The sequence below is a fragment of the Rattus norvegicus genome, chromosome 2 (genome assembly GCF_021556685.1).
Source record: "Rattus norvegicus strain SHRSP/BbbUtx chromosome 2, alternate assembly SHRSP_T2T, whole genome shotgun sequence".
Classification (NCBI taxonomy): Eukaryota; Metazoa; Chordata; class Mammalia; order Rodentia; family Muridae; genus Rattus; species Rattus norvegicus.
Genome location: NC_141535.1, coordinates 177,955,954 through 177,982,499, shown reverse-complemented (window position 1 = coordinate 177,982,499; position 26,546 = coordinate 177,955,954). Strand labels below are relative to the sequence as shown.

The window sequence follows — 26,546 nt, the reverse complement described above, 5'->3', positions numbered from 1 at the left end:
GACAGTTGTGTCGATGATTTCTATGGAATCTTCTGCTCCTGAGATTCTCTCTTCTATCTCTTGTATTCTGTTGGTGATGCTTGTATCTACGGTTCCTTGTCTCTTCCTTTGGTTTTCTATATCCAGGGTTGTTTCCCTTTGTATTTTCTTTATTGCTTCTATTTCCATTTTTAATTCCTTCACCTGTTTGTTTGTGTTTTCCTGGAAGTCTTTCAGGGATTTTTGTGGTTCTTCTCTATAGGCTTCTACTTGTTTACTTATGTTTTCTTGCATTTCTCTAAGTGAGTTCTTCATGTCTTTCTTGAAGTCCTCCATCATCATGATCAAATGTGATTTTAAATCTAGATCTTGCTTTTCTGGTGTATGTGCATATTCAGTGTTTGCCTTAGTGGGAGACTTGGGCTCCAATGATGCCATGTAGTCTTGGTTTCTGTTGCTTGGGTTCCTGCGCTTGCCTCTCACCATCAGGTTGTCTCTGGTGTTATTTTGTTCTGCTATTTCTGACAGTGGCTAGACCTTCCTATAGGCCTGTGTGTCACAAGTGCTGTAGACCTGTTTTCCTGTTTTCTTTCAGCCAGTTATGAGAACAGTGTGTTCTGCTTTCAGGCGTGTAGTCTTTCCTGTCTACTGGTCTTCAGCTGTTTCTGTGGGTGTGTGTCCTGAGTCCACCAGGCAGGTCGCTTGGAGCAGAAAAGTTGTTCTTACCTGTGGTCCTGCAGCTGAAGTTGCTCCTGGGGGACTGCTTTTGAGCTCTCCATGAGGGCAGCAACCAGGAGGGCCTGTGCTGCCTTTTCCTGGGGCCCCCGTGCACCAGGGTCCCAGATGGTGTTAGGTGTTAGGTGTTTTCCTCTGGAGTCAGAAATGTGGGCAGAGTGTAGTCTCTTCTGGCTTCCCAGGCATGTCTGCCCCTCTGAATATTTAGCTCTCCCTCCCATGGGATTTGGGTGCAGGGAGCTGTTGACCGGGTCCCTTCAGGTCTGGGCCAGGAATGATTGTTAAATAGCATAAAATCATTTAGTCCTATAATTACTTCTTGTGTAGATCAGGGAAGGATGTAGAGAAATGGAGACTGTGTAGAGGAGAGGAAAGAAGACTAGCTCTAGTCACTGAAAGGTGGGAAACAATGGGAGTCTTGCCTCTTGCTGCTCCAAGAACAGCATCACTTCATATGCACTAAGGGAGCCTAGACAGCTCTATGAATATGCAGAAGCTCAGTATATTCTTTGCGTTACTCACCTCCTTCAAGAGATCAGAGGAGAAATTGAAATACACGAACATGTCCTCAATAGCCATCGTGGAGGATCTGTGGTTTGCAGGACCCCTTGGAGAAAGAGTATCTGGGAGGCTCTGGCCTGCATCCAGGTCATCCTATTGAAAGAAACAAGAAGAAACTCCCAACTTGTCCATGCTTCTCTGCCACTGTGGAACAGAGAGAACCTCTCCACTCTTTACACAGATGATCAGATAACAAAACACAAGAAGATGAAGGACACTGAGTGCTTTAAAAGGCAAAAATCTTTTGCTCTAAAGTGTGAGAGCTTTAAGCCAAGGAATGTAGTTTAGTGTGTAGCTTGTATGAGGCTTTAGGTTCAGTTCCCAGGAAAAGAAAAAATAATAATAACAGGATGGTTGGGGGATAGAAAGAGTGTTCTTTTTTCTGTTTTTTTTTTTATTGAATATTATGTTATTTACATTTCAAATGTTATCCCCTTCCCAGTTTCCCATCCATAAACCCCCTATCCCTTCCTCCCTCCCCACCCTGAATTCCCCTACCCTGGGGGCATCCAGCCTTGGCAGGACTAAGAGCTTCTCCTCCCATTGGTGCCCAACAAGCCATATACAACTGGAGCCATGGGTACTCAAGAAAGACAGTTCTTAATATTTCTTTTTACTAAAATAAGAGCAACAAACTCATATAAAACAAGGTAAAACTTTATTTTATCAAAACTTTAACAAGACAATCTCTACATATATTCCTTTTATTTGTCTTTCCTCTTACCCTTCCATTTTTCAGAGCACCATGGACAAAAATAAGGCTCCATGTGCTTACAACAAATGATGAAAGTAGGGAGGGTTTCAGAGCCAGCAGAAGCCATCAGGCAAAGACAGGCCATAGTACTAGGCAGCAAGTGTTGGCGTCTGCCTTCCTATTGGAGGAGCATATGGTCCTGGCACTCAGGTTGCTCTATGGATACAATGGCACAGGACTTCAGAGACATGGCATCTGTTATGGACAAGTCATCAAAGTCATCTGTGGACCTCTGACCAAGAAGTAGCAATGCTGAGAATAACAGCAGGATGGGACACTGGACAGCAAGGTTTCCACAGAGGGGTGATAGCAAACTTTTGGGAAAGGTCTGGGGTCTTTAACTTGTTCCTCCATTTCTTCAACAAACATCTATAATATCTACTAACATTTAAACACAGGTTGAGAGTTGACACAGGCTACCTAGTGGTAAAGAAAATTCTGCTGCTGTCCTGGAAAAACTCACAATCCAGAAGAAAACTTACATGTTTCCAAGGGAGCATTCACATATGCACAAGTGGATGTATAAGCAGAGGAGGGGAGGGCACTCTCCCTGGGCCATGGATGAGCACTGGAAACTATCAAACAAACCATAGATACCAGGCAGAGGGGCAGACAACTAAGGAAGGAGGTATGACAAGAACCAACCCATTACCTCACCTGGCTGAGCAGACAAGTACCCAGGAGAGAAGAGGCTTGACTCAGACTCAAGGGACTATAAATGTAAAACTTGGGGGACACTGGTAGAAGTCACCAAGAGAAGACAAGGTCATCCAAACTGGGGAAATGAACAAGGTAAAGTTTTTTAAATGAGAGGACAGAGATACTAATCCAAGGTGAGAGGTAAAGACAGACACACAGCAGCAGGAACATCCTCAAATAGGGCTAAACACTTCCCTCAGTGCTTGAAATGGGGCCACGTCTTGATAATGTTGTACAATGCCTGCCCAGGGGACAGAGTATTGGACACATCACTGTGGCCCATTAGCAGGTAGTTGGGAGTCAGGTACCCCTTGACCACAGCACACTGGATCAAGTCCTGGGCTGCCTGCAGTGCAGCTGCATTGGGTGAGGAACCTGCAAAACACAGCCAAACCACTGATTATAAAATCCCAGGGTGGCCAAAGCAGGACAGAATATGTTCCAAAACCCATCCAGTCTACCACTAAAATAGCATATGTGATTTTTGGCAGGCACTCTATATATAGACAGAACAGCAGATCAAGATTTTACATGTCTCAATCCCAAAGTCTTTCTGACTCTAAATTTCTGGAAATATACAGTTCTGAAAAACTCTAAATGTTTTCCTACAGTGAAAATTTGTCCTGATAGTTCTCCATTGGGAATATTTTAGTACCCTAAGGACCATTTGGCAATGCCTAGAGATTTATTTGATTGACAAAAGTGGGAGAAGAAAGGACACTTTCATTGTCAAGTTGGGAGAAGGCAACGACCTGACCAACCAAACTTCAAAGTACAGATCTGTGACAATGAGTTATCTCACCCAGAATGTCATGAGTAGGAAGATTTACAGACTTTCCCAATAGAGCCTCTCTGCACTGGCCCTTAGCCTTTATCTAGGGTTCATCTTCCAACCAACCAGAAATGTATGCAATAACAGTACCTTACCTCTCCAGAGTCTCAAAACAATAATGTAGCTCTAGTCAGAAGCTCTGAGTAAATAAATACTTTCAGTGCAGTCAAGGCAAATCCCTGCCTTGGTGTATAAGACTAAGTGATCTTGCATTGTTACCATGAGAACAAAAATAGGATAGGTTACAAAGGGGAACTGAAATTATTCACAATAACATTGTCCTTTGCTTCACCCATTCATTGTAGCAGAAAGGGGGGGAGGGGAGATGAGGAGGAGGAAGAGAGAGAGGGAGAGTGGATGAGATAGAGAATAATAAAAAGAGGGGGAAGGACAAAGAGAGGAGGGGAGATTAAAGATTTGTCTGTGTGTGAAAAAAGTGACTATAGAGTACCTACCCTCTTGGATCTGAAGGTCACTTTCAACCACACTCATCTTAGATAAATGTAAATATAAAGCTTCAGCATATGATGCTTTAAACAATGTCTGAGCCTGATGTCTTTTCTGTCCAAATCGGACACTTTCCTCAAAAGTGGCACAAGGATCACAACTACCCAAAGCTTCCCTTACCTGTGAAGATACCCATGAAGGCGATACTCAAAGCAATGTCATTGTACCCATCAGTTTTAGAGCCTTGGTTATTCCAGCCCACGCCTTCATAAACACCACCATCCTGGCCCACAAGGAAGCTGGAGAAGCAGAAGAGAGATAGAGATTAACATGAAAGAGAGATACTCTGGGACTGACATTTACCTTCCTTCATCAGTTCACTCTTTTTTATTTTTTTACTCAACTAAGCACCAAGTTAAGAACCAGTAAGAGAGAGTCATTGTGAGTTGTATGCTAGTGAAAACATCTGGAGAAATGGGGCTCTAGAAGAACCCAGAATTAAAACATTTGCTGATCTCTTCAGAAGTAAATTGCCACAGTAGTTGCTGTTAGAATATAAATGTCTGGGGTTGGGGATTTAGCTCAGTGGTAGAGCGCTTGCCTAGGAAGCGCAAGGCCCTGGGTTCGGTCCCCAGCTCCGAAAAAAAAGAACCAAAAAAAAAAAAAAGAATATAAATGACTTACCAACTGACTCCCTAATTTCCCAAATATCTAACCATCATTTCCCTGCCAACCCCTCTTCCTTCTCCAGTCATCGTCTTCCCTTAAAGTCCACTGCATAATGGTCCACTCACCCTCTGGCAGATCCATCTCGGTATCTCAACCTCCTCATGTTTGTGTTCCTTGGGGTGCTCCCCTGCCCCTCTTCTTTCTTACTCTACATACTGGCGCAGAACTAACCTATCTATTTCCTCAGCTTCTTCACCATCCATGAAAGTGCACAACTCACATTTGGAGTCACTTCCCACCTTTTCTGGGGTAGCATTGGAGAGAAAAATCACCATCCACTGGCCCCAAACTCAGGCCTTAGCCCACTCACTTCATCTACTTGCCAGCCAAGACTTGTCACCAGTGTCTCCCAGCCACCTTTCTGGCATAGTTTTATGCCATAGTCACTAACCACTCACTTTCATGAGCTCTTAAATGCCCCCACTTCTCCCTGTGACATCTGTACCCTCTTAGCTCTATAAACATCTTGCCTTGTCTGGATTACCACAAATCTTAAACTCTCATTACCCTCACCATTCTGTTTCCAAAGCTTCGTACAAGGTGCCTTTCTCAAATACAAATCATGTAAAATCTTGCTCTTAGTCCTTTGTGCAGAATCTAAACTCCCAGTTAAAATACACCATCTTCAGAACATTGCTCTTTGCTTCCCAGCCTCAACTCTCACCAACACCCAATGTTGGCATTTATGTGATCATAATCAGTCTCTCGGATCCTCAAAAATCCTAGTCTTACCCTAGAATTCAGGCCTTCACCTATATTTGAAGCACTCTTGCTGCTTCCTCCTCTGATTTGTTCCCACTCCCTCCTGGGTTCCCAGCTAGTGAGTTTCTCCTCTGAGAAATGAGTCCTTCAGTGCTCTTCCTGCCTTCCTGCTCATCCCTCATATGTCCTTCATAACAGCACTTAATTCACCTTATTGAGACTAGTGTTGTAAGTTGTTTTTCTCACTCACTGAAGTCTGAATGCCAGGAGGGTAGGAGCCACCTGTTATTCCTGTTCCAAAGTACACCCTCATGCTGTGATGTATGAGAGTGTTTCCTGAGTTCAGACCCTTTCAAGAATATCAATAGGACACACAATATAAATCAGGAGCTGAGAAAACAGTAACTAGAGCCTGAGTAGGTAACTTCATCCTCAGTTGAAAAAAGATTTCTAAAGTTGTATTTAATATTCACATCTCCATTGCAGACTTACTAATCATTTGATAAGTCCTGATACACAATTAGTGGTGATATTTCCTCCCATATTTAAAGAGCTTCACTAAAGAAGATCAGTCATCTTAGAAGAATATATCAAATGCAACTGAGGCAGGCACATTGCACACAAGTGCCTGGTGGGAATAGTCAAGACTAAATACATCTCCAGAAGCTAATCCATGAATGTCCCCAGAGTAGCGGCTCTTTCTATTAACACATATAAACACACCATATGAGTTATCAGTGGCTTGTCCTTAGGCTTCAAGTTTAGTTTGTTTGTAATGGGAATTGAGCTGAGCTGTTCTTGTGTCTTAGCTGCAAGCTCTGGGTACATACTCCAGTGTTTTTGACTGTTTAGTGAAACATTTTTGTTTTCTATGTGGACCAGTCTCAAGTTACTGTCTTTTAGTGTAAGTAACTAACAACACTTTTAAAAGATTTATTTTATGTATATGAGTACACTATAGCTGTCTTCAGACACACCAAAAGAGTGCATCTGATCCCATTACAGATGGTGGTAAGCTACCATGTGGTTGCTGGGAATTGAGCTCAGGACCTCTGGGATAGCAGTCAGTGCTCTTAACTATAGAGCCATTTCTCCAGCCCCTGATGTAAGTGTTCTTAACCAATAAAACCCAATCTTAAATTTTTGATATTCATTTAGATTATATTATGTGAAAATGAAGAGAGTAAGGAAAGAAACAGGGTAGAAGGAGAAAAGGGAAGTGGTAGAAGAGACAGACAGACACAGAGAGAGGATAAGGACTAGGTAACACATTCTTCGTTATGAAATCAAAGACCTTGGTGCTATGAAATTATCAAAGATTTATCCAGTCTCTCTGAGTAGAAAGACTCTCCCTCTGAGTGTTCTTAGTCTTAGATATGCCACAATAATACCAGAAGGAGCAATCCAAGCAGAGGGCATCACCTGAGTCACAGTGTAATGAGAGGCATTGGACTTGGTTAGTCTCCTCTACAGGTTCCACTATCTTGCACGCTGTACCTTCCTCTAAATATTTCTTCAGAAGCCTTAGTAACTATAATGTCCATAAACTGCCTTTAACAGGTGCATATTTTAAGGATATGCTTGGGGCTATGACTACCCCTTATCTGTCTCCTAAATAAGAACATCCTGGATTGGGTAAGAAGCCAATGTATAAGTACATATAGATCTCTCATATGGTCAGTAATCTATTAAAAAATAATCTGCTTTTCCCTCCTATTGAGAGATTTCTATTTTCCCATTGAAGGAAAAAAGACCCTGCTTTGGGAATACTTACTTATACCCAATGTCACATGCGTTTAGCCTGTCCATGAAGAAGGACTGGAGATCTTGGATCAGCAGGCGGCACTCATCAGGCTGACTGCATGTTCTTCCAGCAGTGTGAAGGATGATGGCATACTTTGCAGGCAGAGTCATCTTGAAGCAGTGGGACTCTCTTGCCCCCCAGGCAGACCGTGGAACTATGTGGGGACAAGCTGCTGCAGGGTAAAACAACAAAAGCAACAAAACATAGAGGATTCATTTTACCACCCCATGCCTACCACATGACATGCTGTAACCCTCTGGTTGTTGAGAGTTGCCAACTACCCTCAAACCTCTTCCCAATCCTGACTGTGGTACTATGGAATATACTGATCCAAGCAGCAAACACAGAAGCTTTATTATGGAAACCTGTTTGATAGACATTTAAAACCAATAAGAGTCTGCTTGTACAAAGCAATATTAAATATGGAGAGATGACAGCAGTCTCAAAGAAGTGGTCAAACTGATTCAGGGCTCATGACAATGAGGACAAGTTTCTTCAAATGTTATTAAGCCCAAGAAAAGGCCAATAGCTTCAGGAAAACCCTGTCTAGGCCTCTCCTGTTCCGTGGTGTGGGTGTGTGTGGGTGTGTGTGTGTGTGTATGTGTGTGTGTGTGTGTGTGTGTTTGTGTTTGTGTGTGTGTGTGGTGAGGAATGCTGAGACTTTAAGACTAGCTGAGACATTCTCCAACTTGTTGAACTACCTGCAAATTGTGCAATAAGCTCCACATTTGAGAGTGGCCACCCAGACTGGGGTGGGCTTTTGGTGATGGGCTCTTTCATAAGTAACCCCCCGCCCATGATCCTGTAATTAACCCCCAAACACTCATTGGTTCAGAGAGAGGGGGAGGGAGGGAGAAAGAAAGAAAGAGAAGGTGGGAGGGAGAGAGAAAATAAAGGTGAGGGAGGGAGGGAGGAAGGAAGGGAGGGACGGAGGGTGGAGGGAAGGAAGGAAGGAAGGAAGGAAGAAAGGAAGGAAGGAAGGAAGGAAGGAAGGAAGGAAGGAAGGAAGGAAGGGGACAAAGAAGGAAGTTTTGTTTGGCTTTGGGCTGGAAGGATAGTTCAGTGACCAAGAGCACTTGTAGCTCTTGCAGAGGGCCTGCGTTTGACTTCTAGTGTTCACATGACAGCTCACAATTATCTGTAATTCCAGTTCCAGGGGATCTAATGCCATCCTCTGGCTTCCATGGGCATCAGGTTCATACATAGTACACAATATATGTGTGTAAGCAAAACACTCACACATAAACAATAAAACAAATGAATCTAATAACTCATTGCTTTTAGTGTAGTCACTGCTTGTTCACCTAAAACAACATCTAACTTGTCTGAATTCTTTTAGTTCCTCCTTTAATGTCAGAGTGACAATGTCAAGTTTCTGTTATTGTCTGTATTTATAAATGTGAAGTTGTAAAGGCAGCACAGGCCCTCCTAGTTGCCGCCCTCACGGAGAGCTCAAAAAGCAACACCCACGAGCAAACTTGAGCTGCGGGACCGCAGGAAAGACCAACTTCTCTGCTCCAAGTGACCTGACTGGTGGCCTCAGAACACACAGAGGCAAAATTCCTCTGGGACCGGACATTTCCGGTTTTTAGCTGGATTCCCAACCTCGCTGATCCCCACCTGCAGCTAGCTCACGGCTCACAAACCCCGAGGGAGAGAGAGTTCACTGCCCGGACAGGTGGGTAAACCTGAGACTGCAGAGCGGAAGAGACCACCAATACTGCCCACCCCTGCCCACATCCCTGGCCCAAGAGGAAATTGTATACGGCCTCTGGGAACCAGAAGATAGGGGCACTGGAGCTGCAGGTCCCTGGTGCTCCAGATACCACCAGAACCTGAAGGGATCGGATGAAGAGTTCTCTGCACCCAAATCCCATGGGAGGGAGAGGTAAACCTTCAGAGAGGCAGACACACCTAGGAACCCAGAAGAGACTACACTCTGCCCACATTTCTGACTACAGAGGAAAACACCTAACACCATCTGGGACCCCTGTGCACGGGGGTTCCCAGAAAAGGCAGCGCAGGCCCTCCTGTCTGCTGCCCTCACAGACAGCTCATAAGCAACACCACACAAGCAAACTTGAGCCTCGGGACCACTGGTAAGACCAACTATTCTGCTACAAGCAACCTGCCTGGTGAACTCAGGACACAGGCCACAGGACCAGCTGAAGACCTGTAGACAGGAAAAACTACACGCCTGAAAACAGAACACTCTATTCCCATAACTGGCTGAAAGAAAACAGAAAAACAGGTCTACAGCACTCCTGACACACAGGCCTATAGGACAGTCTAGCCACTGTCAGAAATAGCAGAACAAAGTAACACCAGAGATTATCTGATAGCAAGAGGCAAGCACAGGAACACAAGCAACAGAAACCAAGACTACATGGCATCATCGGAACCCAAGTCTCCCACCAAAGCAAAGACTGAATATCCAAACACACCAGAAAAGCAAGATCTACAATTAAAATCATATTTGACCATAATGCTGGAGGACTTCAAGAAAGACATGAAGAAGTCCCTTAGAGAAATGCAGGAAAACATAAATAAACAAGTAGAAGCCTATAGAAAGGAATCACAAAAATCCTTAAAAGAATTCCAGGAAAACACAATCAAACAGGTGAAGGAATTAAAAATGGAAATAGAAGCAATCAACAAAGAACACAGGGAAACAACCCTGGATATAGAAAACCAAAGGAAGAGACAAGGAGCCTTAGATACAAGCATCACCAACAGAATACAAGAGATAGAAGAGAGAATCTCAGGAGCAGAAGATTCCATAGAAATCAACGACACAACTATCAAAGATAATGTAAAACAGAAAAAGCAACTGGTCCAAAACATACAGGAAATCCAGGACTCAGTGAGAAGATCAAACCTAAGGATAATAGGTATAGAAGAGAGTGAAGACTCCCAGCTCAAAGGACCAGTAAATATCTTCAACAAAATCATAGAAGAAAACTTCCCTGACCTAAAGAAAGAAATACCCATAAACATACATGGAGCCCACAGAACTCCAAATAGATTGGACCAGAAAAGAAAATCCTCCCATCACATAATGGTCAAAACACCAAATGCACAAAATAAAGAAAGAATATTAAAAGCAGTAAGGGGGAAAAGGTCAAGTAACATATAAAGGCAGACCTATCAGAATCACACCAGACTTCTCATCAGAGACTATGAAAGCCAGAAGATCCTGGACAGATGTCATACAGACCCTAAGAGAACACAAATGCCAGCCCAGGATAGTGTATCCAGCAAAGCTCTCAATTAACATAGATGGAGAAACCAAGATATTCCATGACAAAACCAAATTTACACAATATCTTTCTACAAATCCATCTCTACAAAGGATAATAAATGGTAAAGCCCAACATAAGGAAGCAAGATACACCCTAGAGAAAGCAAAAACTTAATCCTCTTGGCAAAAAAACAAAGAAGAAAAGCACACAAACATAATCTCACATCCAAATATGAATATAAGAGGAAGCAATAATCACTATTCCTTAATATCTCTCAACATCAATGGCCTCAACTCCCCAATAAAAAGACATAGATTAACAAACTGGATATGCAATGAGGACCTGGGATCCTGCTGCCTACAGGAAACACAACTCAGAGACAAAGACACACACTACCTCAGAGTGAAAGGCTAAAAACAACTTTCCAAGCAAAGGGTCTTAAGAAGCAAGGTGGAGTAGCCATTCTAATATTGAATAAAATAATTTTCAACTAAAACTCATCAAAAAAGATAAGGAAGGACATTTCATATTCATCAAAGGAAAAATCCACCAAGATGAATTCTCAATCAAAAATATCTATGCTCCAAATACCAGGGCACCTACATACATAAAAGAAACCTTACTAAAGCTCAAAACACACATTGCACCTCACAAAATAATAGTAGGAGATTTCAACAGCCCACTCTCATCAATGGACAGATCGTGGAAACAGAAATAAAACAGAGACATAGACAGACTAAGAGAAGTCATGAACCAAATGGAATAAACAGATATTTATAGAACATTCTATCCTAAAGCAAAAGAATATACCTTCTTCTCAGCTCCTCATGGTACTTTCTCCAAAATTGACCATATAATTGGTCAAAAAACAGGCCTCAACAGATAGAGAAAGGTAGAAATAATCCCATGTGTCCTATCAGACCACCATTGGCTAAAGCTGGTCTTCAATAACAATAAGGGAAGAACACCCACATATACATGGAAGTTGAACAATGCCCTACTCAATGATAACCTGGTCAAGGAAGAAATAAAGAAAGAAATTAAAGACTTCTTAGAATTTAATGAAAATGACGTACAACATACCCAAACTAATGGGACACAATGAAAGCTGTGCTAAGAGGAAAATTCATAGCAATGAGTGCCTACAGAAAGAAACAGGAGAGAGCATATATCAGCAACTTGACAGCACAACTTGACAGCTCTAGAACAAAAAGAAGCAAATACACCCAGGAGGAGTAGAAGTCAGGAAATAATCAAACTCAGAGCTGAAATCAACCAAGTAGAAAAAAAAAGGACCATAGAAAGAATGAACAGAACCAAAAGTTAGTTCTTTGAGAAAATCAACAAGATAGATAAACCCTTAGCCAGAATAATGAGAGGACAAAGAGAGTGTGTCCAAATTAACAAAATCAGAAATGAAAATGGAGACATAACTACAGAATCAGAGGAAATTCAAAAAATCATCAGATCTTACTATAAAAGCCTATATTCAACAAAACTTGAAACTCTGCAGTAAATGGGCAATTTCCTAGACAGATACCAGGTACCAAAGTTAAATCAGGAAGAGATAAGGCATTTAAACAACCCCATAACTCCTAACAAAATAGAAGCAGTCATTAAAGGTCTCCCAACCAAAAAGAGCCCAGGTCCAGACAGATTTAGTGCAGATTTCTATCAGACCTTCATAGAAGACCTCATACCAATACTTTCCAAACTATTCCAAAAAATTGAAACAGATGGAGCACTACCGAATTCCTTCTATGAAGCCACAATAACACTTATACCTAAACCACACAAAGACCCAACAAAGAAAGAGAACTTCAGACCAATTTCCCTTATGAACATTGATGCAAAAATGCTCAATAAAATTCTGGCAAACCGAATCCAAGAGCACATCAAAACAATCATCCACCATGATCAAGTAGGCTTCATCCCAGGCATGCAGGGATGGTTTAATATACGGAAAACCATCAACGTGATCCATTATATAAACAAACTGAAAGAACAAAACCACATGATTGTTTCATTAGATGCTGAGAAAGCATTTGACAAAATTCAACACCCCTTCATGATAAAAGTCCTGGAAAGAATAGGAATTCAAGGCCCATAACTAAACATAGTAAAAGCCATATACAGCAAACCAGTTGCTAACATTAAACTAAATGGACAGAAACTTGAAGCAATCCCATTAAAATCAGGGACTAGACAAGGCTGCCCACTCTCTCGCTACTTATTCAATATAGTTCTTGAAGTTCTAGCCAGAGCAATCAGACAACAAAAGGAGGTCAAGGGGATACAGATCGGAAAAGAAGAAGTCAAAATATCACTATTTGCAGATGATATGATAGTATATTTAAGTGGTCCCAAAAGTTCCACCAGAGAACTACTAAAGCTGATAAACAACTTCAGCAAAGTGGCTGGGTATAAAATTAACTCAAATAAATCAGTAGCCTTCCTCTACATAAAAGAGAAACAAGCCGAGAAAGAAATTAGGGAAACGACACCCTTCATAAAAGACCCAAATAATATAAAGTACCTCGGTGTGACTTTAACCAAGCAAGTAAAAGATCTGTACAATAAGAACTTCAAGACTCTGAAGAAAGAAATTGAAGAAGACCTCAGAAGATGGAAAGATCTCCCATGCTCATGGATTGGCAGGATTAATATAGTAAAAATGGCCATTTTACCAAAAGCGATCTACAGATTCAATGCAATCCCCATCAAAATACCAATCCAATTCTTCAAAGAGTTAGACAGAACAATTTGCAAATTCATCTGGAATAACAAAAAACCCAGGATAGCTAAAACTATCCTCAACAATAAAAGGACTTCAGGGGGAAATCACTATCCCTGAACTCAAGCAGTATTACAGAGCAATAGTGATAAAAACTGCATGGTATTGGTACAGAGACAGACAGATAGACCAATGGAATAGAATTGAAGACCCAGAAATGAACCCACACACCTATGGTCACTCGATTTTTGACAAAGGAGCCAAAACCATCCAATGGAAAAAAGATAGCATTTTCAGCAAATGGTGCTGGTTCAACTGGAGGGCAACATGTAGAAGAATGCAGATCGATCCCTGCTTATCACCCTGTACAAAGCTTAAGTCCAAGTGGATCAAGGACCTCCACATCAGACACACTCAAACTGATAGAAGAAAAACTAGGGAAGCATCTGGAACACATGGGCACTGGAAAAAATTTCCTGAACAAAACACCAATGGCTTATGCTCTAAGATCAAGAATCGACAAATGGGATCTAATAAAACTGCAAAGCTTCTCTAAGGCAAAGGACACTTTGGTTAGGACAAAATGGCAACCAACAGATTGGGAAAAGATCTTTACCAATCCTACAACAGATAGATGAGGGCTTATATCCAAAATATACAAAGAACTCAAGAAGTTAGACCACAGGGAGAAAAATAACCCTATTAAAAATGGGGTTCAGGGCTAAACAAAGAATTCACAGCTGAGGAATGCCGAATGGCTGAGAAACAGCTAAAGAAATGTTCAACATCTTTAGTCATAAGGGAAATGCAAATCAAAACAACCCTGAGATTTCACCTCATACCAGTGAGAATGGCTAAGATCAAAAATTCAGGGGACAGCAAATGCTGGCGAGGATGTGGAGAAAGAGGAACACTCCTCCATTGTTGGTGGGATTGCAGACTGGTACAACCATTCTGGAAATCAGTCTGGAGGTTCCTCAGAAAATTGGACATTGAACTGCCTGAGGATCCAGCTATACCTCTCTTGGGCATATACCCAAAAAATGCCCCAACATATAAAAAAGACACGTGCTCCACTATGTTCATTGCAGCCTTATTTATAATAGCCAGAAGCTGGAAAGAACCCAGATGCCCTTCAACAGAGGAATGGATACAGAAAATGTGATACATCTACACAATGGAATATTACTCAGCTATCAAAAACAATGACTTTATGAAATTCGTAGGCAAATGGTTGGAACTGGAAAATATCATCCTGAGTGAGGTAACCCAATCACAGAAAAACACACATGGTATGCACTCATTGATAAGTGGCTATTAGCCCAAATGCTTGAATTACCCTAGATGCCTAGAACAAATGAAACTCAAGACGGATGATCAAAATGTGAATGCTTCACTCCTTCTTTAAAAGGGGAACAAGAATAGCCTTGGCAGGGAATAGAGAGGCAAAGATTAAAACAGACACAGAAGGAACACCCATTCAGAGCCTGCCCCACATGTGGCCCATACATATACAGCCATCCAATTAGACAAGATGGATGAAGCAAAGAAGTGCAGGCCAACAGGAGCCGGATGTAGATCTCTCCTGAGAGACACAGCCAGAATACAGCAAATACAGAGGCGAATGCCAGCAGCAAACCACTGAACTGAGAATAGGACCCCTGTTGAAGGAATCAGAGAAAGAACTGGAAGAGCTTGAAGGGGCTCAAGACCCCATATGTACAACAATGCCAAGCAACCAGAGCTTCCAGGGCCACTACCTAAAGACTATACATGGACTGACCCTGGACTCTGACCTCATACGTAGCAATGAATATCCTAGTAAGAGCACCAGTGGAAGGGGAAGCCCTGGGTCCTGCTAAGACTGAACCCCCAGTGAACTAGATTGTTGGGGGGAGTGCGGCAATGGGGGGAGGATGGGGAGGGGAACACCCATAAAGAAGAGAGGGAGGGATTAGGGGGATGTTTGCCCGGAAACCGGGAAAGGGAATAACACTGGAAATGTAAATAAGAAATACTCAAGTTAATAAAAAAAAAAAAAAAAAAAGAATTGATAAAAGGTGTTTAGTTTGTTTTATGAATTACCCCACTAAAAGCCATATGGCTCGTTGATGCCAGCTAGCGGGGGTTTGTGGTTACTTTTGATATTTACCACAACAGGAAGCTCAAATTCTCTTAACGTGGCTCCACGGGAATTTTGGGTTCATTTCCTGCTATCATAGAGTACAAAAGCCTATCTGGCTCATTGTTTAACTCACTTCCTTTTTAAAAAATTGTTTAATCTTCATAATGGGTGTGACTTTGAGTTTTATGGTTATATTATTACTCTAGGAGAGAGTTCAAGATACAAGCTTTTCTGGTTACAGACTAAGGAACACAGTATTTTGGGAGAAAGATTTTTGTCTTTGTGTTTTTAGAAAGTGTGATTAGGCTCTGGAAACCTCACAGAGTCATACTGATCAGATTTGATAAAGGTAGACCGCCTGAAAAATTTATTCAGGAGAATCAAACAAAAAGATATCTCAAGGGGCTGGGGATTTAGCTCAGTGGTAGAGCGCTTACCTAGGAAGCGCAAGGCCCTGGGTTCGGTCCCCAGCTCCGAAAAAAAGAACCAAAAAAAAAAAAAAAAAAAAAAAAAAAAAGATATCTCGATTCTAAACTTTTGTCTTGAGAGTTGTATTTTACAGAGTGTGCCTACTTGGATTCCTGGTCTCCAGGATTTTCAGGGGGGTCCAGTCAGGACACATCAGCTACAGCATTTGCTTCATTCTTCCTCCCCCCTACCCCCAAGGATATCTCAATGCCCATGTACAGTTTGAAGAAGTTATGGAGGAGTCGTCGTCCCAATTCCCTGAACTTTTGGGGGGCTGAAAGTGGTTATTCTAAAGTTGTTTTTATGAGGAATTTAGAAATAGTTGTAATTTAACAGGGAGGAATTAGCTAGAGTTATGCGGTCATAATCTCATTTGTTAACTAAGCTAAAATCTTGTCTTTGCTTTGATATAGAATTTATTTGTTAAAAGTTTAAAAGTACAAGGTTTAGAGCCAGTCCTTCTAATGGTGTCATTAAGAACTTCTGAGTCGATTACACATGTGAGTTAAGGACCAAATAGCAAACATATTACTGACTTTGTGAGAGAACTCTCAAGATATTATTAAGATATAAAGACAACAGTACAGATTGTCTTATATAGGTAGATGGTTTTCAAAAACATCACAAATCCACAAAATTAGATATTTAAAATTATTTATCTTTTGTTGAGATATATCTGCTCCTAACAGTTCCCCTTTGGTGGATTTAACGAAGAATTTGAACATCTCAACCTCCAGGTGAGGCAATACTTTGTGGCTAGGCAGCTACTGTACAAAACTGCCTGCTTCATCTGCAGACTAATACTGTCCAGAAAAGGACAAATTATGCAGAATAGTTGACTGATAAACTCTGCCAAGACAGGGTGATCAGCCCTTCAAAATCTGCATTTCAAGAGTCTGTCAGAACTGGAAGAGCTTGAAGGGGCTCGAGACCCCATATGAACAACAATGCCAAGCAACCAGAGCTTCCAGGGACTAAGCCACTACCTAAAGACTATATATGGACTGACCCTGGACTCTGACCTCATAGGTAGCATTGAATATCCTAGTAAGATCATCAGTGTAAGGGGAAGCCCTGGGTCCTGCTAAGACTGAACGTGATTGTTGGGGGGAGGGCGGCAATGGGGGGAGGATGGGGAGGGGAACACCCATAAAGAAGGGGAGGGGGAGGGATTAGGGGGATGTTGGCCCGGAAACCGGGAAAGGGAATAACACTCGAAATGTATATAAGAAATATTCAAGTTAAAAAAAAATAAAATAGAATAAAAATTTGCATTACAAATAGCCAGGAACAATTCAAGTGTTTTTATAGCATTGACTCAAAAGCTTGTATAAGAGCTATCTATGTTAAAGCAAACAGTTTGCCTCCAAGATATCAGTGTGTTGCTGTAATCATTTTTAAATATGCTTATGAAATTCAAGTTGTCTGTTGTTTTTCTCATAAATAAGCTAATATATTGTAAGAATTCTGTTTGTAATAAAAACAGCTAACAGCCTCTTTTTAGTAACTAATCCCAATTTCCGTTGGTGCCACTTAAGCATTTCATCTCTTAATAGTGGTTTTCAATCAGTTTTAAAATGCACAACTTGTAAATAGGGAAGAAATGTCAGCCAGCAAACCCTAAATGTTTTAAGACTAAAATTCTAGGTAGAATTCAGACATGATGCAGGACAATGAACACATGTGGGAAAAAGGACCAGACTTATTGGCATGTATTTACTGTTTGATGTCACATTAGTTAACAAAATAAATAAAATAAACAGTATACGAAAAAAAAGAGTCTGTCAGTTGATTTTGGGCCAGAAACCTGAAAACTTGCACCCACATGTTGCTAACAGGGGACTGTGATAGTAGAGATTTGTCTCTACAACCTCTCAGTTCTGGAAGCCCTGTTAGGTTTCCTTTGTGTATAGATATTTGGTCATTCTCAGATTTCTGATGGGGTTGAAGACTGATTATAGTCTCCTAGCCTATCAGGCTATTTAACTCTGAATATGCATATTTTATTGGATAGTTATCAGATAGTATACAAACTAGCCAAGATATAATATAGATTTTAAGCCTTTCTTAAGCTGGAATGGAGAACTAAATGTTCTGTTTAACTGATACAGTGATGGACTGGGTGTTGAGTATATCACATGCTTTATAAATTGTAGGATGGTAATAATTGTACTCAATTTATATATAAGTGAAAAGGCTTTTGAACTGGACAAAAAGGGGGAAATGTTGTGGTTTGCCCTGAAGTTATCTGTATTTTGATGCTAATTCCACTGCCCCAAGGACAGCTGCCTAGTCACGTACTCAGGAATCAGGTGACTTCACCAGAACCTTCTCCCCATTGAATTTGTAAAGTACAGGTGAGGGGTGGGTACAGGATAGAAGGAGGCCTGTCATTGGAGGAGAAGGAAGGATGGGTGGGAGAGAAGTTTGAAGGAAGAGGAGGAGACTGGAACGGAAAGGAAGAGACAGGAGATAGAGAGAGAAGCTGTGGCAGGACAATGGAGGCTGACGTAAAGATCTCGCTCTGAAAAAAAAAAAAAGATCTCGCTCTGTGTATTTACAGGTTGTTATTAATGTTCTCAAGGGATGTGTGATACCGGGCTTTGTATGTTTAAGTGGGCAATTATATCTTACCAATTGGGTCAAAGGTTAAAAAAAATGTGTAGTTGTGAAAAAGAACTGGGCAGTAATGTGCCCAGTCCTTTTCCATGTCTATTTTCTTCCCTAACAATTTTGACCATATAACCCATAATTTGTACCTTATTTTCACTCCTCTGTGCACTGAAGCTCTATGATTCAAGGGTTCTTGTGCTTTGCTCCTTAGATCCAATTTTTGCTGAGGAAGCAAGTGTGGAATGACTGCAGAAAAATTGTTCACATAACACCAGTCATCCTGATGGGGTGCTGTCACCACAGCTAATGCAGAAAGAAGTGACCTGAGATGTTCCTCTCAAGGCTTGACAACATCAGTATTTCAGAAAGCTAGGTGACCACATGGCTTCTGGGAGGGATGTAAGAAAGCCTGAGGGGTCACTCCTAGGTCTCACCTTTCTTCTGTTTCCCCTTCTGTGGAGGGACCAAGCAGTCTTCACTTTTCACAAGAAGTGGCTGGATATACTTGGATGATAAGTGGCCTTTCTTCACAGCATGGGAAATCAGGGCCTCCATGGCCAACAGAGCAACAGGGCTGGGACTATGGCCTGGAAGAGAATGATTTATAGGTATTCCAGTCTGGCACAGTGTCAGGAAACAGTGGGAAGAAGCCAGAGTGCTCTGACAAACCTACACAGCTGCTAGAGGAAACTATGGGGACAGGTCAGAGAGGTGAGCATCAAGGACCTGCTATAGCTGGGCTCTGGGTGGCTCAGGTTGGAGCCCTCCCCAAAGATGTGCCAAGACTTCACGTGTCTATAGTCTCCATCTACAAGAGAACTTTAAGGAAGCTCAGTAAGCTCAGCAAGCCCCACCTGTTCTCACCAGTGCTTCCCTTATTAGTCTCAGCACAAAAATATGAATCAGGTACTATTAGCAACCCCCTTGTTCATGAAGAACAATATGGGATCTAAAAAGTACATGCTTCAAATCCCAAACCAACAAATAAATCTATAAATTGAACAGGCATCTTGGACTCTGTGGGAACCACCCGCCTATTGGAAATGGAAAGTACAGGCTTGTTCTGACTCTTCCCCATGGTGTGTCACTCTGGATTATCTGCTTCTCTGAAACTTGGGTTGAACACTGTAGTAATAGGAATAATAGAATCTACCTGGATTGTCCCAAAGGGTACTAAGTAGGAAATGAGAAACTACAGAAATCAGCTAACAAACTCACAGACATGCTGCTAGGGCTGTATGTTAGGATTCAGGGCGTGAGAGGTTGTAATCAATAGACTTGGAAGAAAATGAAGGACTTGAAATAAAAATGAAAGACTGTCTTAAGAGGCTGGGTTGTCCCAGAACAAAACACAAAATAAATTCCATGGGTCACACCCCACTTTGAGCTTTTGTTTCATTTTGCTTTGCTTGGATTTTTTTCTGTTCTCTATGTGTGTGTGTGTGTGTGTGTGTGTGTGTGTGTGTGTGAGAGAGAGAGAGAGAGAGAGAGAGAGAGAGAGAGAGAGAGAGAGAGAGAACAAGAAGGGGAAATCTGGGAGGGGGAGGTGAAAGCATGGTCAAAATATATGAAAAAATTAATACAATTAATTGTCAACTTGAGCAGATCTAGGAGACAACCTGTGGGCATTTTTCCCGGATGTGTTCACTGAGGAGGACGGCCCTTTAGATACCTCCATGCTGTGGAGTTCTGGACTGAACAAAGGAGACAGTAGGGCGAGCCCCCGTGTCATCCTCTTGTTTCTAACCTTGGTTACAACTCCACTACCCACTTTGAGCTTCTGATATGATATCTCCCCTATTGTGATGAGTTATCCCCTCAAACTGTGAGCTAAAATAGACCCTTCTATCTTTCCTTAAGTTGGTTTCATTTAGTATTTGGTTACAGCAACGAGAAAAATAGCTAATACAGAGGCATCAAGGTGGGTTTTTTTCTTTTTTAATGGATAAAAAATCTAGGAGTTAGAAACAGACAGAGGGTAATCTGGCCTACAACCACAGACCAGTCAGTCCTGAAGAGAAGGTGCAATAGCCACTAACACAGAGATATAACACACAAAGCACAGATCTACCTGCAGAACAGAGCAAGAATCTAGCAGATAAAAGCCCAGTGGAAAGAGTAGGAGAGGCTCACCTAGCAAATCCTGGGCGTTAAAGGAAGAAGTGTGGCAGAACATATGTAGCAGAGGTGCAGTTTGGTCTTTGTGTGGATCCCCAACAACTGGAGTGGCTATCCCTGACTCTGTTGCCTGCCTATGGATTCTACTCCCCTAACTCAGCCTCAGTGACAGAGAATACACCCAGTCCTGCAGTGACTTGAGGTGCCAGGGGGACCTCCCCCTTCTCAGGGGTGAATGGGAGGGGAGAGATAGAGGGGTCATGTAAGGAGGGGCTGGGAGAAGGAGGGACTGCAACTGGGATGTGAATAAATTAATGGGAAAAAAGAGAAACATGGCAGAAACATAGAAGGAAGCCAGAACAGAAGGAAGAAGAGCACCATGTTGTGTATTCTAGAAACCAAGGGAGAAAAACATGCCAGGAGAAACTGGCTTTTCAGAGATGCCTGAGAAGGCAGCAGGGCATCAAGGCAGAGCAGCAGAGATCTCTTGGAAGGACTGTCAACTGAGGTGGCATTACCTTCCTGGGTGCCAAAGAAAGCAACACCTAAGGAGATGTTGTTGTAGCCCTGGTCGTGAGAGCCTTGGACATTCCAACCAACACCTTCATATACTTTGCCATCATCCCCAACCAGGAAACTGTGGGTAGGAAAACACAAGTTACTGGCTGGCACTGACATACATTCCTGAGAGAGCAAACCACCTACTTAGGCTGAGAAGGGAGAAGAGCTCAGAGCAACTTCACAAAAAGTATCTGCATGGATTTCTCTGAGACAATAGAAAAACCAAGTTATGTATTCTCATCCTTAACATTGAAAATGAACCACACACACATACATCTCATACTCCCCTCCTATAACCAAGTTACATATAAATCATCCTAAATACTGAGAAAAAAGAGGGGACCTTGTTCATCTGCAGAAACTACAGTTGATCTAGCCACACGATATTTGTCTCCATGGATTCCATACATCCTTAAAATTGGCTCTCCTACCTCCCACTGAAGGCATACTGCCCACATGATCTCCACACAGGTTACTCATTTGTTTTCTCCCTCCCAGGTAACATCCTACATAAAAACACCATGTGAGACACCAACATAGGGGCAGGCAATGTGTTTCAGAAGTTATCCCATAAGCCACAGAAATGGAGCAAGGAGAAAAAAGACCAAAGAGAAAAATTCAATAGCCTATGCTCCTGAACTAGCTTGAAAGAGGACACCCAGCACTGACTATGACTGCTGCTGACCATGACACCCATCATGTCCTGCTGAAGAAATGTTTATATACACTTTAGAACCAGCCTTCAGAAGGCCTGGGCTGATGAGGTTAACCACTAACTCCTGTCCTCCATGGATCATTAACTCCCCTAAATCATAGAAGCCCTAGAGAAAGCATGGTGTAGGAAAGCAAAGATGCTGTGGACACTTGGTAAGAGAAGCCATTACCACGCTCCAGACTGTGGCCAAAGTCACATAAGAGTCTCTGAGACTGGCTGTTAGGGTCATAGGTTGGATGATTGCCCCAATGAGATCAGAACCCTTACCTGTAGTGTGGTGAGGAATACCTTGGATGGAGACAGGTTGAGCTAGTTTAGAAGAGATGACTATACCTCTGTGTGACACTGAGGAAATCAAACCATCTCCCTACCTTGTGGAAATGGTGACTCTCTCTGCCCTAGTCAGACTGGTGGATGATGGAGGCACTTAGGTATAAGGAAGAATTCTGTAAACTGTGATGTGTCAGGTAAACCAAGATTTTCCAAAGGCATTCAAAGGAGCAGTTATGTCTTGATTTTTCATTCTGCATCTCAGAGACAGGAATCTCACAGAAAATTATGAAGACTTTGAATACTGTATTGATTACAAAACCTATAGAACCACAACCAAGAAGGCAAGGAAAACAGGTGAAAAGACTACAAGAATCTTAACAGGGCATCTCTGAGCACATGACTGGCCAGGCCACGTACTTGTAAGCCACATCACACCAGTGGTTGCGGATGTGATAAGCTTGCAATTCCCGAAGCTTCTGGCTACAGACAGTCTGGTTGTGGCATTCTAATCCAGGGACATGGTGTATAACAAGGACATCCACTGGCCTGCCAAGCTTGGAGCTGCAGCCAGTTGCTTCTGCCCCCCATCCCTTACGAGAAACCATGATGAAGGCATCTGTGGGAAGAGTACAGCATGTCAGTTAGTGCATCTTACCTTTGCTACCTGAGCTGTACATGTTGTCTGACCTACGCTGGTGAAAATGCCCCAGGAGAGGTATCAATGGCTGGCCATACCTTCCTGCTCAGGTGTACACCTTGTAGGCCCTCACCACCAATGCCTGAACTGGCCAAGGAGTCTGGATATTTTGTTCTTCTGTCTTAGGAATCCCCATCAGAAGTGCACCCTCATTAGAAAGTATGCCCATGCCATCCACTTGTCCCCACCCAGCCCTCTAGCACTCACTGACAATTCCCTCTATGACTGCTACTCTCCTTAAGGGGTTACACCTCTTCCTCTGCCTAGGGGGATCTCACTCAGCAGGGTCTTCATCTGCCCTTCACTCTCTAACCTGCTGAACTCAGAGACTGGCTCTCTACCCTATTTAAGTGTTTCTCCCATTTTAATAACATTCCCCTAAATTCCAAAAGTGTAAAAAAAATGAGCTTCTGGCCAGAGCCCCTCTACAATTCAATGCTATTCAACCTATCCTGGTTGGCTGTGCAAACTTTCAATGCATTTCTGGCCACATAAGAAACCCCAGCAGATCCCTTAGTATCCTCACCATCACGGCCCAGTATGTCTTTCTCAAAGAACTGGGAGATGTTGCCAAGCAGTTGCTGCAGCCCTTTTGACACTTGATTAGTTTGTGGTTTTTCCAAGGAGGAAACACCTGCAAAAAGAATGTTCCTGTTTTCATCTGTCTTCAAAGAGTTCCAAAACCCTTTGATAATAGTGGGAATAACAGAGTTCTAGCCAGAAATAGTTGCTCTTTCCACTACCTTTCTCCCTCCCAAAATCCCCAAGTGTCCTCCAAGAAGTGCCTCTGGGTTGACCAGGAAACCTCCTTTAACAGATAATTGTGTGGTTTTCTTTAATGTTGTCTTCAGGTAATCCCTCAGGATGTTATAAGTAGGGAATTCTGCATATTGAGCAATTGTAAGACATATATAAACATAAAATTAGCAAAAATAACTTAGAAATATATTCAGGCACCTCAAAACCAAAAACAAAAGTTCTCATCTGTGTACATTTTGTGTATCTGATACAATAAGAGGAACTAGTTAAAATGGTCTTTCATGAATCAGGACACTTTCTGCTCAGTGCTAGGGTGTTGATCAAACCCATCCTCCTACTTGAAGGACTGTGAGGGATGTCACTGGGCACTGGTTTACATTATTGCTCCAAAGGAACCTTGTTTTGTTGACAAGCACAAATATAAGTTTGTGTAAATGCTAACTGGCATTACATAGCATTAATACAGATATAATCATTGCTCCCATTGATTGTTTCTTACTGCCAAGTGCTAGGTCAGTCATGTGTGTTACCTCACTTAATCCTCAAATTTAAGAGGAAAGCAAACTTTCTCAATCTTGATAAAGAACTTAAAACTTAAAGAATTTAATTTAATTTAAGGAATTTAACCACTTATTGAAAACTATTCCTTGGGGTAGGGCAAAGAGTTGGCCCCAGGACTCCACAAAGTCAGGGAAGAGCATGCATTTGGTCCAGAGTTGGGAAAACCTTACCCAATGCTGGAAGAACCAAGGTATGGAAGACAAGAAGCCAGGACAGCATCCTCAGGTGGTCCCAAGACACCCACATGAAGTATGATAATCAACCCTAGGAAGGACACTGACAATTAATATGACTGTGCCAGCTACCAATGACGTGTTTCCTGGCTGTATAAAACCCTGCCTATCTACTGCCTTGCTGTGGGCCTTCTGAGGGCTGGCACCTGGCTAAGGCTCCTCTTGGGTGCCCTGAACACAGCTGGTGCACAACATCCTAGTACATACTCCTAGCTACTCTCTTTTACCAGTGCCTAAAGAGTATGTGTGTGGTTTGTGTGGTGTGTGTGTGTGTGTGCGCGCGCGTGCACGCGGTTTATGTCGATACTTGCACAGTAAGTCTTAAATAATCCTCACTCAAATTCTATATATACCTGAACAAAAATCTAAGAATGGTCCAACTAAGAAATCCAAACTCCCATGGAAGGGTCTAATGCAGACATTCTTTTTCCAGCTAGGAATAAGACCAGGTAAGGTAAGCGGGATTCAGGAGTTGAGAGAGACCAGACCTGGATCTTAGGCAGACGGCACATGATCTATCTTAAAACTGGTTTAGTAGAGTCTAGTTCCTTCTGGAGATAGAAAGTGTTTTTAAAGATCACACTCAAACAGGAACAGCTGAAACTGGGGGATGGCTCAGTTGCTAAAGTGTTTGCCAAGTGAGAATGATGAAGTTCAAAATTAAAAAAAAAAAAAAAAAAAAGCCAGCTGAGTGTGAATGTGGCTGGGCAAGTCAGTAATTCCACTGCTGGGAGGTGGAGACAGTCAGATCCTTGGCATTCACTATTCAGCCTGGCCAAATCCATGAGCTCAGTCATTCACTGAGAGGTTCTGTCTCAGAAAATAAGATGGAAAGCAGTTGACAAAGACACCCATCCATGTTTCCACACGCGAGCACACACACACAAACACACACACACACACACACACACACACACACAGTGAGTGGGGAGGGAAGGAGAGGAGGATAGAGATGGAGGGGGGGAACACTAACATATACATACACACCACCATGCTCTCTTACAGAATAAACAAAATAGAATTACCTGGGGACCCTGTTCTGTTCCAGCCCAGCAGGTCAGAAGACAGTCAGCTCACTCACCACTCAACTTTCTGGTAGTTCCTGCCTTCTGCCTTGGTTCCCAGGCCTTGTACCTCCTCTAGTAGGTGTCTCCTCTTGCTCTCCCTTGCTCTAGAAGTCACCCTATCACTAGGAATGGAGCACTTGGGCTTCAACTTCCTCAAAAGAAGATGTGAAGGAGCGCGAAAAAGGATGGAGGGCAGAGGTCTGAGCCTTGAATTCAACGCACTTCAGAGCACCGAAAGGAACTCAGGTGAAAACAGGCAAATTGACAGCACAGGGACCCGCCCTGTGAATAAGCTTGGCTTCCTCCTCCCTTGGAAAGGGCACAATTGCCACATCCTCCCTCACCTCCTTCTTCAGCTCAGCTTTCAGTAAGCCCTGCTGACCTGAGCCTGAATCCCTGGTGAGTGTTTCTGACATCAGTGAACTTCTTGCCAATATCGATCTACTCTCAAATCTTAAGGCCATTGAATTATGTCATTTACCAGTTACTACTCCAAACACCTTCCTACCAAAGTCACCAACACAGGCAGGATGGAAGGAAAGTGGAAAGCTATGTTCCCAGGAGGAAGTTCACTGTGCCTAATTCTGACCCTGTAGCCTGTGTATACAACACCTTTCCTCCTCCTATACCCACTCTATGACCCATGAAACAATCTTCACCCACTTCTGGCTCAGGGCCTAATTATGTCATCCCTGACCAGGTGTCCTGGAAGTTTCACATAATAGTACAATTCCAGCATCTTCACAGGGAATATACAGTCTCTCAGCTTTCAGCAGATAGGGCAGCCTTTAGAGACCCTAGGAAATAGCACTCTACATAGAAATATGCCACCATCTTCTACCTTTTTGGTGTAGTACAAAAGAATAATATATATATTATATATATAATATTATATACATAATATAGTATATATTATATAGTATATATTAGTATATAATATATATTATACTATATATATAGTGTGTGTGTTTTGCTTCCTTCAAAAATTACTTATCTGGGATGTATTTTTCTTCCCATCTTCAATATAAACAGAATATAGAAATACATTGAATGTAGAAATAGAAACAAAATGGCAGCATTCTTCCTCTAAGATGTACAGTAAAGAAGTTTGTGAGCATTGTCTTAAAGACATATTTTA

General features: G+C 42.2%; 1 protein-coding gene across 2 annotated transcripts; it reads right to left on the bottom strand.

Moving 5' to 3' along the window:
* Positions 1-1,911: 1,911 nt before the first annotated feature.
* On the bottom strand, positions 1,912-25,698 carry LOC147996364 (peptidoglycan recognition protein 4). Of its 2 annotated transcripts, none has more exons than XM_087641798.1 (9): positions 25,367-25,698; positions 24,279-24,372; positions 23,315-23,422; positions 22,509-22,707; positions 21,061-21,179; positions 18,859-19,011; positions 7,213-7,414; positions 4,188-4,306; positions 1,912-3,103 (listed from the first exon to the last, which is right to left on the bottom strand). In XM_087641798.1, the coding sequence occupies exons 2-9, from the start codon at positions 24,352-24,354 to the stop codon at positions 2,925-2,927; spliced, it is 1,155 nt and encodes a 384-aa protein (XP_087497924.1). In that variant the 5' UTR covers positions 24,355-24,372; positions 25,367-25,698; the 3' UTR covers positions 1,912-2,924. The 2 variants fall into 2 exon arrangements, with proteins under 2 accessions (XP_087497924.1, XP_087497925.1); XM_087641799.1 differs by having other exon boundaries at positions 7,213-7,411; positions 25,367-25,692.
* Positions 25,699-26,546: the final 848 nt, after the last annotated feature.